We start from the raw sequence: 13480 nt of genomic DNA, 5'->3' as shown, positions 1-13480 counted from the left end.
AGATAGAGCAGGTCTAGACCACATTCCAGAATTTACAAGGACCCAACAGGTCTAGTAGTTAGTAGTCTAGTGCATTTTCATTGCATTTTTTATCAACTGGACTGGAGCGAATTAAGGAGTTGAAATTGGCAGTATAGATAGTATATATTTCCATACACCTTTATTTTTCTTATGTGTACTTCAAAATGTGCAAAAAAAAGGTGGGCTTTGGCTTGACCCTGCAGCTGCAGCGCTAAAGGACAACTCGATAGACTGTCTACAATGTCTACAATGTAATCAAGTGTGTTTCAGCTGTGGGACAGGGAATCATCAAAGTTGTTATTGATTTTTCCTAAATATCCGGCAGTTATGGCAGAGAAGAACAGCAAGGGGAAGGAACTGAACAGTTCCCTACGTAATACTCAACGTACTTCTGTCAGTCTTCCATCTTTGAGTGCACTTCTAAAATAATTTGGAGTATAGCTTCTAACTTCTTGCCATAACTGCCATCATTTATAACTGCCATAATTTATGGTCCCAGGTTAATATAATTTATATTATGCTACCGACTCTTGCTTTGTTACTCTAATTACACATTCAACTTAATTTTAATGTCACTTACACCGCAAAATTGTTTCTTATATCATGGCAACCGCACTTTAAATTTCCTTTATTTGACGCCCTTTTGCTTACTTTCTACCATATCATCATTGTGTTTTTTTGCTGTTATTGAAGAAAGTGCTGCTGCTGTAATAACAATATTTCCCCGTTGTGGGATGAATAAAGTCTAATCTAATCTAATCTAATCTAATAACTGCCAAGTGAATCTACTAAAACAAAATTCTTAGTTGATCCAAATTCAATATGATCCAAAAAAGTTATTATGATCGACACACAGAGGTCAGAGGAAACACAATTATTACTTGAGAACTTTGAGTTGAAGCAGATGCAACACTTAATCCGAACTCTGGTTGGGATCTCCAGCAGGTGGGCGGAGGCTCCCTCAACTGTCTGGAGTTCGGGGACAGTAAGTTCTCGTCTGTGGAGGGCTGCGCCGGGAAGAAAGGCCCTTGCCCCTGCCAGAATGGGAAGGAGACCCCAGAGACACCGGACATGGGGAAAATTACACGTCAGCTGAGTCCGCAGAGCATCAACACGGTGGTGGCCTTTTCTGTGGTCTCACCTGAAATCAAACAGGCCATTGAGAGCGTCAAGTACATCGCTGAGAACATGAGGAGTCGCAACAAGGCCAAAGAGGTGAGTTGTCGTTCTTTTCACTGCATTTTAATCCCTCTGATTGGCAATAAAAGTTGAATATAAATAAAACGCAACACAGGCTTATCATCAATAGCCGCTGGTGTTAGAAAGTCCTCCAACAAACATGCAAAGATACATATCAAGACGGCCATTTGTGGTTGTTATCTTGTGTCAGGTTCCTACTGTGGATTTAAAGTAAAAGCCTCCATTAGACAGAGATAGAGCAGATGAAGAGCAGAAAAAAAGGAAAAGAAGAGTGAATTAAATGAAATAATGCTCTATTATTGGTTGAGATGATCTGGTTAAACTATTGGCTTGTTCACCACCTGTTTTACCGCTCGCACATTGTCCCCTTTTAGACATTTTTGGACAAACTATTCTTTGACTTTTTAATGACTTTTGTCGAACATACTACACCACGACCTAGTTTGACATACGACATATGACTTGATAATAACCGGCATGGCTCTTCATGACTTTAATTCAACAAACTATACAATTACCTTTTTATGACTTTTTTGACATGCTGTACAATTACTTTTTATGACTTTTTCGACATATTATACAAGGACCTTTTTGACGTTATCAGACATACTATACTAATAACTTTTTAACATGCTTTATTATGACATTTTAATATGTTTTAAATACTATACTATGACTTTTTCGACATACACTACTTTGACATTTTTATCTTTTTTTCAGGCTATGACCTACTTTGAAATTCTATAACATTACTTCTTTGGTCAAACTATACTAAGGCTCTTTATGACTTTTTTTTACATACTATACTGTAACTTTTTTACGACATTTATACTATATATAATATTACTTCTTTGGTCAAACTATACTACGGCCTTGTCTTTTTTGTTTCTTTTTTCGACACACTATTCCATCACCATCCTATGATTTTTAAACATACAATACTATGACTTTTTTGACATGCAATACTATGACATTTTTTTCCGACATTGTATAACATGACTTTTTGACATAGTTTAGTATGAGTCTTTTATGACTTTTTTGACGTAGCGTATTGTGACATTTTATGACTTTACTCAACATACTATACTATTACTTTTTCATGGCATTTTTTTGACATACTATACTAAGACTTTCCTATGACTTTTTTCGACATGCTATATGTTTTCATGTCTTTTTCTGACATACTATACTATGACTTTTTTGATATACTATGTACTACATATTAATTTTTGAGTGACTTTTTTCAACATAGAATACTGTGACATTGTCATGCTTTTTTCCCAACATACTATACTTAGATTTTAATGACTTTATTTCACATGCTATACTATGACTTTCCTATAACTTTCTTCGACATTGTATACTATGACCTTTTATGACTTTATGCAACATATTATACTTTGATTTTTTTGACTATTCCTATGACTTTTTCAACACACAATACTATGCCTTTTTTGGAAAAGCTATACAATGACTTTTCATGTTTTTTTCAATACTATACAATGCCTTTTTATGACTTCATTCGACATATTATACTATGACTTTTTTATGACTTGTTTTGACATGGTATACAATGACATTTTCATGTTTCTTTCCGACATACTATACTATGACTTTTTATGACTTCATTCGACATACTATTCTGTGACATTTTTATGTTTTTTTCCAACATACTATATTATAACTTTTTTCCCTGACATGCTATACAATTATTTCTTCCACATGCTATAATCTGAGTTTTTTTTTAATTTTTTTGACATACTACACTATGACTTTTCATGACTTTATTTGACATGCTGTACTACGACCTACTTTGACATACCATAATATGACTTTTCACCAAACATACAATTACTATGTCATGCTATAATATGAATTTTTCATGTTTTTTTGAACGTACAATACTTTGACTTTTTAAGTATTTTTTTGACAAACTATACTATGACATTTTTTGACATACTATACTGTGACTTTCCTATGACCTTTTCATGACTTTTTTGTGACATACTATACTGTGACTATCCAATGAAATTTTCTGACAAACTATACTATTACTTTTTTTACTATTCTATGACTTTTCCTGTTTTTTCATACATACTATACTATGACTATTTCTAGTAAGACTTTTTGTGACTTTTTTTGACATAGGACAGTATATTATGACATTTTTTGTGTTTTTTTCCAACATACTATATCTATATAGTACAACTATACTACTATACTATACGTTTTCTAAAATATTATACCATGACCTTTTTCATCATACTATACTATGATTTTATTCAACATACTATACCATGACTTATTCATGACATTGTTTGCCATACTCTGACTATGCTACACTATCATCTTTTTTGGCAAACATGACTTTTCATAACTTTTTTGACATACTATACTATGACTCGTTTGCCTTATTATACTTTGACTTTCTATGACATTTTTCACCATACCATAGTATGACTAATTTCAACATACATATGTCTAACTTTTTCGACATACATGACTTTTTATCACTTTTTTATGTTTTTTCCGACATACTACACTATGACTTTTCAACATACTATAATATGACCTTTTTTACTTTTGTCAACATAGTATACTATGACTTTTTCATGTTTTTTTACCCGACATACTATGACTTTTTCATGACATTTCTTGACATACTATTCTATGACTTTTTATGACTTTGTTTGACATACTATAACTTTTTCATTACATTTTTTGACATACTATACTAAGATATTTTTTACATACTTTACCATGATTTAATGATTTTTTTTGACATACTACACTATGACATTGTCATGACTTTACCATGATTTAATGACTTTTTTTGACATACTACACTATGACATTGTCATGACTTTACCATGATTTAATGACTTTTTTTGACATACTACACTATGACATTGTCATGACTTTTTTTCGACAAATCATTCTTTGACTTTTTTGACATAAGAATTAGACGAGAAGGAGTCATGTTATTCATACAACTTTATAACAATGTAATAACTGTATACTGTATTCATAACTTTATTAATCCTGAACAGAGAAATACAATGACTTTTTAATTACTTTTTTTATGTAGTAAAACTTTGCCTTAACATGACGTTTTTCAACATACAATACTATGAATTTTCATGACTTTTTTAACATGCTATACTATGAGTTTTTCATGATTTTTATATACTATGGTCTTTTTTCAACATGCTTTATTACGTCTTTTTTATCACTTTTTTCATGTTTTTTTGACATGACCTTTTTTAAAAATACTAACACATTACTTTTTCACAACCTTTGAGATATATTGATATACAAATTCATATATATAAATATACAGTATAATATCACTTCTTTTAGGTTTTTTTGGACCTGTTAATACTGTAGTTCAGGCACTTTCCAAGTTAAAAAAAATGCAAAGCACTAGTTAATGTAATGTATTTTTGAATTCATGAACAACAACAATAAAATGCTTCTTGTGTGCTGTCTTATTCCAATCCCATTTGACTAATTTGAGCTTTGCTATTTTAAGAAAAACAGTTGTTGACAACTTTTGGATTAAGTCACATATGAATTAGAATATTTCAGTGTTTCTAAACTTCACTTTCAGTGAGCAACCTACAGTTGCTCATTGAAAGCAAACACACAGCAAGCGTGTCGTTACATAATGTAGGCTATTTATGCAAAAACACAGCGGCGCTGGCCCGGGGGAGCTGTATTGTGATTCTCGTGCAGATCCTAACCTGCTCTGTAAGTTAACCATAGTGTAAGTTAGAACCAAATAATTTTAGATGTGAGCCGAGAGCTCTCCCTCCTCTCTGTCTCTGTTATGAATAAAGTGGGTGAAATCTCCCAATGGGGAGAAGCAGCCTTTGATATGTAAAACTCCTGCCTCCATCAGCTTTGTCAAAATGCCTTTTTGCTTATTTTGGTTTGGTTGGAATGTGATTATCATAGAAATCTCCTCATGTTTAAATCATGGATCAGTTTTATGTTGGTTTACAATGACACCACCACTGACACTTTCCTCTATCTTCTCACACTTGTTGTTTTGTCCCCTCCCTCCCTCACAGGTGGAGGATGACTGGAAGTACGTTGCTATGGTGATCGATAGAATCTTCCTTTGGGTGTTTGTGACCGTGTGCGTTGTGGGTACTGTGGGCCTCTTCCTCCAGCCGCTTTGTGGCTTTGTCTCCTAACTGACAATCAATCAGGGTTCACTGTTGCCCTGTGTCCACCAATCCTGAACAAGGGACTAACTCTCAGTTCTCAGTTGACCAATCAGAATACAGAGTTTTAAGTCCTAAAGCACTACTTGGTGTGCTGGTTTTGCTTCTTGCCTAATGCAGTGAACAGCGGCAACAGTAAAGTTGAGAAAAAGGGTTTCATATTTTAAGATTGGCTGGTACACTGCGTAACTGATACATAACGCCTTCATTTCTGCTTATTTTACTGTATCTGGATATCAGTTGGATAATGTGACAAAGTGTGTTCCAATCGAACATTTAATAATAAAGTAAACTTTGTTTTGCTTAGTTGTAAGTCATAGCTAACAAGAATATAATGTATCTGTTTGGTTTGCCAGTATGTGTAACATGTTGTCTGGCCAGCAAGCTGTGGTTAGTTTATTTTTTTCTTCTAAATTTTACATGCTGTCTTCACTAAATTGATTTCTATTGCGTAATAAAAACCCCAAAAAGGTAACGGTAAGGTAACTGAAATTTGAACCAAATATTTCGTCGCTGCGTTTTAGCCTTGTAGTGTTAATTCAATAATGTCGAGAGGTAAGTTTGACTTGGAATCAAAACTTGGCACATCCAGTAGTCCTTCAGGACTGGAACCTGAGAATTAACATTCAACAGATATGTAAGTGAACTGGCAACTTTCCACATCCGGTAGACTTGACACAAACTCTCTACAGCTCTGAACTCAATTCTGCAGCAGCCAGTTAACTCTCCACTCCTTGAGCTGACTGATGACTGTCATCCCCGCGCCCCGGTCTGATTCAACAAGCTGCCCACTGTCAGAGCCAATCGCGCTCACTGCTTTTCTGTGTCATTTCCAATCAGAGTTCTGATTTCTGGCACACTTGGCAGCACTTATAACAACTTACAAATAAGGGCAGGCTGTTCTTCGTTTTTTTTTTGTAATTAGAAACCATGTGTTTATAAATGTTCTCTCTGATTAATGTTCCAAGAGGTAATTGGTTAGCCTGGTAAATACTGGATTAAATGGTACTTGATTAGTTGCTCCTAAAATAGCATTAGATCTTTTAATTCGTGAGTGGATTCTATCATCCAATTTAATGGCTATTAATTTAATTATTTGTTTTTCTGATTAAGTTTATAATTAAGAGCAAACATGTAACACTAGAAACATTCATGTCTGACACTTTAACTGCTTTAACCACCAATGTTGTTGTCTGATTACAGTACTGCTTAATTTATTCAATTTTATGTTATCTTTTGGTTATATGATGAAGAAATGCACAACTCATGCTGAAGGGAGAAAACGTGTTTGTAAAAATGATTTTTGACTTTCTTTTGACTTTGAACTTAAAATAAATGCAATATTTGTTCAAATAAAGTGAACAGCATTAGCTTGTAAAGGTTTTAAAAATGCAAAACTGAAAAGAAATCAATAACTGCCTTGTGAAGGACATTACACATTAACATTTTACATGCCCATAAACACAGACACAAGATTGCTTTGTTATTTCCGTTGCCATTATGCACAAAACAGCCACCAAAGCTATAATTATGCCTCCAGTTGCAAAGCCCAATTCAAATTCAGACGTGTTATTATGTCATTCAGACATAATTTGGGTGTTAAGATAAAATGCATTATTATGCGTGACATTGCTCCACAATCACAAATATCTATCAGAGGGTCAATCTCCTGGCTGTAGAGTACATGTGGAGCGTCAGTTGTGTCCGTTATTCTTGATTATGCATATTTTAGAACATGCAATTTATATTTACAGTTGCACTTCTGGATTTTGTTTCAGAATATTAATATTTGGACTACACGTGCTATGTTATAGTATCTCTAAGCTCTCGCTGCTTATCTAAAAATTACAATTTTACAGTATACCAAAGATACAAATGGCTGAGACATCCACATATGTTTGTGTACTTTTGGTATGAGGCATGGCTTATGGTTTGCTATGAGCCCCTTGGTTTCAATTAAGGGAACAATACATATTTTGATGAAGCTGCTTTCCTTTATTGACATCATAATCTCCTCATGCACAACACCATAAAGAAATGATTTTTTTTGTTTACATTTTTTTAACTGTAAACTTCTTGATTGATAATAATATAAAGATTGTGATAAAACAATGACGTTTTAAAGCAACACATACAGTATATGCATCATTCACCACCATGCTATTTTAACCCTCCTGTTGTCCTAACCCTTTAAAAATGTCTCTATCTGAAATATGGGTTTCTTTTTAACCAAATTACCACAAAAACGGATTGGATTCCATACAACGCTCTTTGCAAATACAACTGATCACTTTTGTTCCTCTGATCACAACTGTTAGTCAAAATAATTCATCATTTCTGTTTTTTTAACTCAAATATTAGGTGCAATTCTAAATAACACCCCGTTTAACCCAGGAGGACAACAAAAGGGTTAAATGCTTTCTTTGTGAACACAAAGTGTGCACTGAATTCCTGCTTTGGCTTTGAAAATCTAGCGTAAATCTGTAACGCAGAATAGTTGTATATGAACGTGAATTCATGGGAGACATGGCTGCACACACACAAATGCACAGACTTGGAAGAGATCAGAGGGCAGTTTGACTCACTGGATAATCTCTTCTATGGTAAATTATGGTGCCATCGGAGCATGAAACATGGCTGTAGCCCAGAGGCTGCAGCCAGGGATGCAGTACTGTAACAGTGCTAGAGAGCAGGGACAGCTAACAGCGACAGCGAAATAGTTTTTCTTATTTTTAAATTCATATGGATACTATTTCTGTAGAAATACTACAGTTGTGATCTGTTTTTGGCTGAGCCGCTTTCAAACAGTTACGGTAATATTGTCTCATTAACATAACTGTGTGGCACAAGGCTGTTAGAGCAGTGTTTCTGGACCCAGTGTGGTCTTGCTCTCACTAATTGTTTGCAAGCAATGGGGTTCAATTCTTTATCTTTGACTACAGTGTAGAGCATGAATATGGATGATGCATTTCACAAAGCAAATTCCATATGAACAGACTCAGTGCTTTTTCAATTTGTCAACCAACCAAAATCATTGCATATACAAATAACAGATGTGCTCTTGAATTAAATGTGTTGTTCATCACAATACAATAGTCTGCATCAAACAAAGCAGCCTTCCTTGCATAAATACCTACTGTATAATAGACAAATATTCAGTATGCAAAATGTCTCTTATGGTTCATACAATCACACAGGAGATTAATGGCTTCATTTGAGGTGATGAAGAAAAAAAGCTGAAAATCCTTAACTGCCCCCCTGAGGCTTGTAATCATGCAACAGTGTGCGTGCGTGTGTGTGTGTGTGTAATCAAGAGAAATCATTTTTAAAATAGCAATCCAACGGCGTACATGATGATGTGAAAGTGTAAACTAGATGCAGACAATTTCAAATATAACACTGAGAATCGCCAGTTGCTCTAATCTTCCAATATGGAGACTGAGAATATCCAAGACTTCAAGAATGACAATGTTGTGGTTGGTTTGGCAAATGTATGCCTGGCTAACTGGCTGGAAATGGAAAGCATCTGGAACAGTCTTCCATGCACTGGATGAGACAATATAAAACATAACCTGTAACCCTAACCCTTGCCATTAAAAAAAACTTTTTGATTTGAAAATTGGTTTAACACATGAATAATTCAAGAGCTAAGTGTATGCTGTTTAACAAAAGCAGGGTGCTTTTTATACACTGTGACGTACATATTGAGTCATCTGGCCTGAACAATCCATGCGTGATTTCCCAATTTGTATAAAAGTGTGCAATTTCATTTCTGATTTAATTCAGAACTACACATAAAGGCCGAAGACACATGACAAATATTAATAGAGCAGCGTTGCACAGTACTACAGAGTGCCATCTATAATAGAAGGCTGTTAGTAACGGAGGTCAAATGAAATGGGGATGTCAAATGGAATTGGAATGACATGTATGGGATGATTCATGTTCTTTTTTCAATGGGATTTGCGGAAGGGAACAAAGCTCAATCCTAATAGGAAACATTATCATATGTAACCCAAATTTACATAAATGGCCTTTCTATGCTGACATATTCAATCACATCATAGGACTTTGTGAAAAGCCAAGTATTGCAAATGGATGAAGCAAAACAACCTTTAGCTTGGTTTGGTGTGACTGGTGATTTTTATACACACAATTGGTTTTATATGCTGCAAAGGATTTATGATGAGAGGATGAAGAGTTTGCAGAAGGTGAATAAGAATGCACATTTGATAAAATGAATGGGAGGAATTCTCAATGTTGAAAATTGTGTTAGATGTCCAAAATGTTAGCGATGCAATAAAATACAAATGTACGACCCCAAATTGTGTTATCTGTAGCTCTGCTGCTCTCAGAGAAATTGCTCGCACTGATCTAGTGGCTAACAGTTAATGTGAAACAGCTGCACATCAGTTTAAAATTCATTTTGAATGGTTATCAATTGCTCTGAAATGGTTTTTTTTACACAATACAAGATAAAAATATACAAACCATTTCTTTTATTAACCCTGCGTTGCTGTTAGAGGAAACACTTGTTAAGTGTTATTTGTTGTTATGTGCACTGACTTTGATATTGAAAACATATATCAAGTGTTTTTATGTGTAGAAATACTTCCCTTAATGTTTTTCAGCTGTACTCATGAGGGCGTTTCTGACTTTCCCTTTTTGAAACATGCGTTTGCTTGTGGGATACTGGAGGAGGAAGCGGTAGAGAGAAAGAAGACAGACAGAGATGCGGTCCACAGCAGCAGAGAGGTGTTTCTTTGATGGCTGGTGGAGGCAGTGAATCAAAAGATGTATCGTTCAATGTTAAACTGAGCAACTCTCACAGGCATACTTCAGACAGAGCAGTAGGAGGGAGATGTACAACAACACTGCATACTGGCAGCATTGGGCAGTATTGTGATTTCACTGCAAAAATGTATTATACTGGGTGCAGCTTCTAAATTTAACATTCCTACATACAAACAAGTACATCTATAGTGAAAAACAATGCATCACTTTTAGGGACAAAATTACTTCCCATGTATTAGTTTTTTATTTAGCATTCAAGAGAGTTTTTCAGGCTTTTTTTAAAGCATCACCTATTAATATTTTGTATTGTTTCGCTCCATTCAAACATGGATTAAATGGCTATGTATAATGTGAAAGGGGTCACCAATAATGAAGAACTCAGATAATTATCTTAAGCCGTAGATATACTTGCTGGTAATGTCTATTAAGGATAGACTATAAGGAAAGAATTAAAAGTGGAAAGAGGAAGTGGCCTGAGAATAGAACCCTGAGGAACTACACAAGGAAGAGGTTCTGAGGAGGATGCAGTTCATCAATGCCAACAGACAAACATCTGTGGAATTCAAGTACTGTAAGATCCACACCATTGCAGAGCAAATATTGCCAACACAGTGTCCAGGTGAGAGATAAGAATATTATGGTCAACTGTTTAAAAAGCAGCTTAGGTATCTAAAAGCATTAAAAGGGCAGAATCCCCCATCACTAGCTAATAAATGATCTTCAAAACATGCAGATTCTCCGGTGGCCATCAGGGGCAAACGCTTTTTTTATTTTCAACTTGTTTTCACCACTTTTAAATGATGTGCTTTAAAAAAAAATCTTGTTTGTACTATAGGGAAGCTGAAATATGTGTTGCTAACCTCGCAGATGATGAGATTTTTTTTTCAGGGTTGTGCATTTTATCTGTGCTGTGATTTTCTTTTGAGCTTTTTTTTTTTTTTTACAAATTGTTAAAAAAACAACCTAATGAAACACAAACTTATTAATAAAACAGCTTAATTAATATGACAACACATGCAAAGCATTCGGCAAACGCGCTGCAAATACACACAACACAAGTAAATACACAAACAAATGCAACAAAAACACCCTGCATCCCGATTACACAACGGAGTTCTCGTGGAGCCTGTTGCACGAAACCAGGCTAAGGGATTTTTGCCATGATATTCAACTTATCCTAGATGAATTTAGCTTTGACTTGGTTGCACGAATGCAGGTTCAATTAAACCCAGCCAAGTAACCGTGGAGATTTATTAGCCTGCTCCAGAACAGGCTAACAGCCAGGCTAAGATTAACGTGTTTAACAGTTATTCCGTTGTCTTCTGAACGTGTTCTGCTTTAGTTTTAATAACATGCATTTCTTGTCACTATTGTTGTCACGAGTTTGATTTAAACCCTACTATAAGAGTTGTTAAGATGGTTAGAAATGGTTGCACTGGCACCCAGATGCTTATTGGTAATCCCATTGGGACGGTGGTGTTTCGAGGCCGCGACAGCCGGTCTGATAACAGTTACACATTGCAAGTTCTTAGCAACACCACCCGGCTGCCTGGTGTGTGGGCGCTGCCGGCCAACAGACCTGTGCATCACTTCAGCGCACACTCTCTCTGGAAAAATAGAGATGAGCAGGGCGGCGTCCGTGATCTCAGCTTCAGGTTTATTTAGGATGCGCTCCGGAGATTAAGTGGGACAACGTAGCTATATTCCCAGATGATATTAATGGCAGACTGGTCAGAGACCAATCCATTCATGATTTCATTTTCCTGATGCTTGTCCTTTTCCATTAAAGGATAGTTTGTGTTACTCCTATATAGGCCTACTGTTTTTATTAGGTATTACAGCTTACTTTGGTTTCATAACCTTCTCAATAAGTCTCACATCCCTGGACCAATAACTTGGCCTATATATGCATATAGTGTAGTGTACATTCATCACACAGGGAACACCACAATGCTTCTTCATCTTTTTTTTGGTGCTGTCCCTTGTCAGCTTGGAGCTTGGGAGAAGAAAAAAAAGAAATGAATAATACATTGTTTTTCCATATACATATGCTTACAGTGTGTATTGAAGTCATTTACTTATTTTTCTAGTTTTTATCCCGTTCTGTTTGTTTTGTATGAATAATAATTGCAGAAAGGTATTTAGAATGAGACTTAGCTTAGAAAGACTTGTGCATATGGTTGTAAAACATGTTCTTGCGTTGTGAATAAGGGTTTAAAAAGAAGCCTATAGTCCGTAGGGTACCGAGGAACATCCCTCTGCTCACTTTTAAGGCAAAGTAGGCTAAATAATACATTTTATTTATATTGTGCTTTACATGGTAGGCTACTCTAAGACACTACAGTAAAACCAGCACATTTAGCACATAAAAAGAGATACAGCAATAAAACCAATGCATTAAACAAGCATATTAAAAGCAATTAAAACACAGTGTAGCCTACAACTTTGTACAAATGTGGAGTGACTACTAGGCTGAGTAGATATTTGTCCTTACACATTTAATCGGTTCCACATAACGCTCCCTCTAGAATCCTGGGGCCTGCTGCACGAAAGTAGAACGAAGAAATTCAACATAAGTGAAAAAACGCAGCTTGACTTAGTGTGATGCGCTCATCGTGGCTTAATCGGCTGCATGTTTGCCGAGCCAGGATGAACAGGTGAAGCTATGTTAAGCCAGGTGTAGATAGCCAGGATGAACAGGTGGAGCTATGTCCAGCCAGGTGTAGATAGCCAGGATGAACAGGTGAAGCTAAGTCCAGCCAGGTGTAGATAACCAGGATGAAAAGGTGGAGCTATGTCCAGCCAGGTGTAGATAGCCAGGATGAACGGGTGAAGCTATGTCAAGCCAGGTGTAGATAGCCAGGATGAACGGGTGAAGCTATGTCAAGCCAGGTGTAGATAGCCAGGATGAACAGGTGAAGCTAAGTCCAGCCAGGTGTAGATAACCAGGATGAAAAGGTGGAGCTATGTCCAGCCAGGTGTAGATAGCCAGGATGAACAGGTGAAGCTATGTCCAGCCAGGTGTAGATAGCCAGGATGAACAGGTGAAGCTATGTCAAGCCAGGTGTAGATAGCCAGGATGAACAGGTGAAGCTATGTCCAGCCAGGTGTAGATAGCCAGGATGAACAGGTGAAGCTATGTCAAGCCAGGTGTAGATAGCCAGGATGAACAGGTGAAGCTATGTCCAGCCAGGTGTAGATAGCCAGGATGAACAGGTGGAGCTATGTCCAGCCAG

At 36.1% G+C, this 13480-nt stretch overlaps 1 protein-coding gene across 1 annotated transcript in view; it reads left to right on the top strand.

The window, feature by feature from the left end:
* chrna6 (cholinergic receptor, nicotinic, alpha 6) overlaps window positions 1–6840 on the top strand; it is a 28837-nt gene extending 21997 nt beyond the window's left edge. Inside the window, exons 7-8 of the mRNA XM_032536417.1 lie at window positions 964–1236; window positions 5295–6840. Of these exons, the coding sequence (XP_032392308.1) occupies window positions 964–1236; window positions 5295–5420 (399 nt within the window). The 3' untranslated portion in view covers window positions 5421–6840. The remainder of the gene's footprint in view (window positions 1–963; window positions 1237–5294) is intronic.
* The last annotated feature ends 6640 nt before the right edge of the window (window positions 6841–13480 follow it).

The sequence above is a fragment of the Etheostoma spectabile genome, chromosome 2 (genome assembly GCF_008692095.1).
Source record: "Etheostoma spectabile isolate EspeVRDwgs_2016 chromosome 2, UIUC_Espe_1.0, whole genome shotgun sequence".
NCBI classification, from domain to species: Eukaryota; Metazoa; Chordata; class Actinopteri; order Perciformes; family Percidae; genus Etheostoma; species Etheostoma spectabile.
The sequence above is the reverse complement of the archived record's forward strand: the minus strand, read 5'-3'. Positions and strand labels throughout refer to the sequence as shown.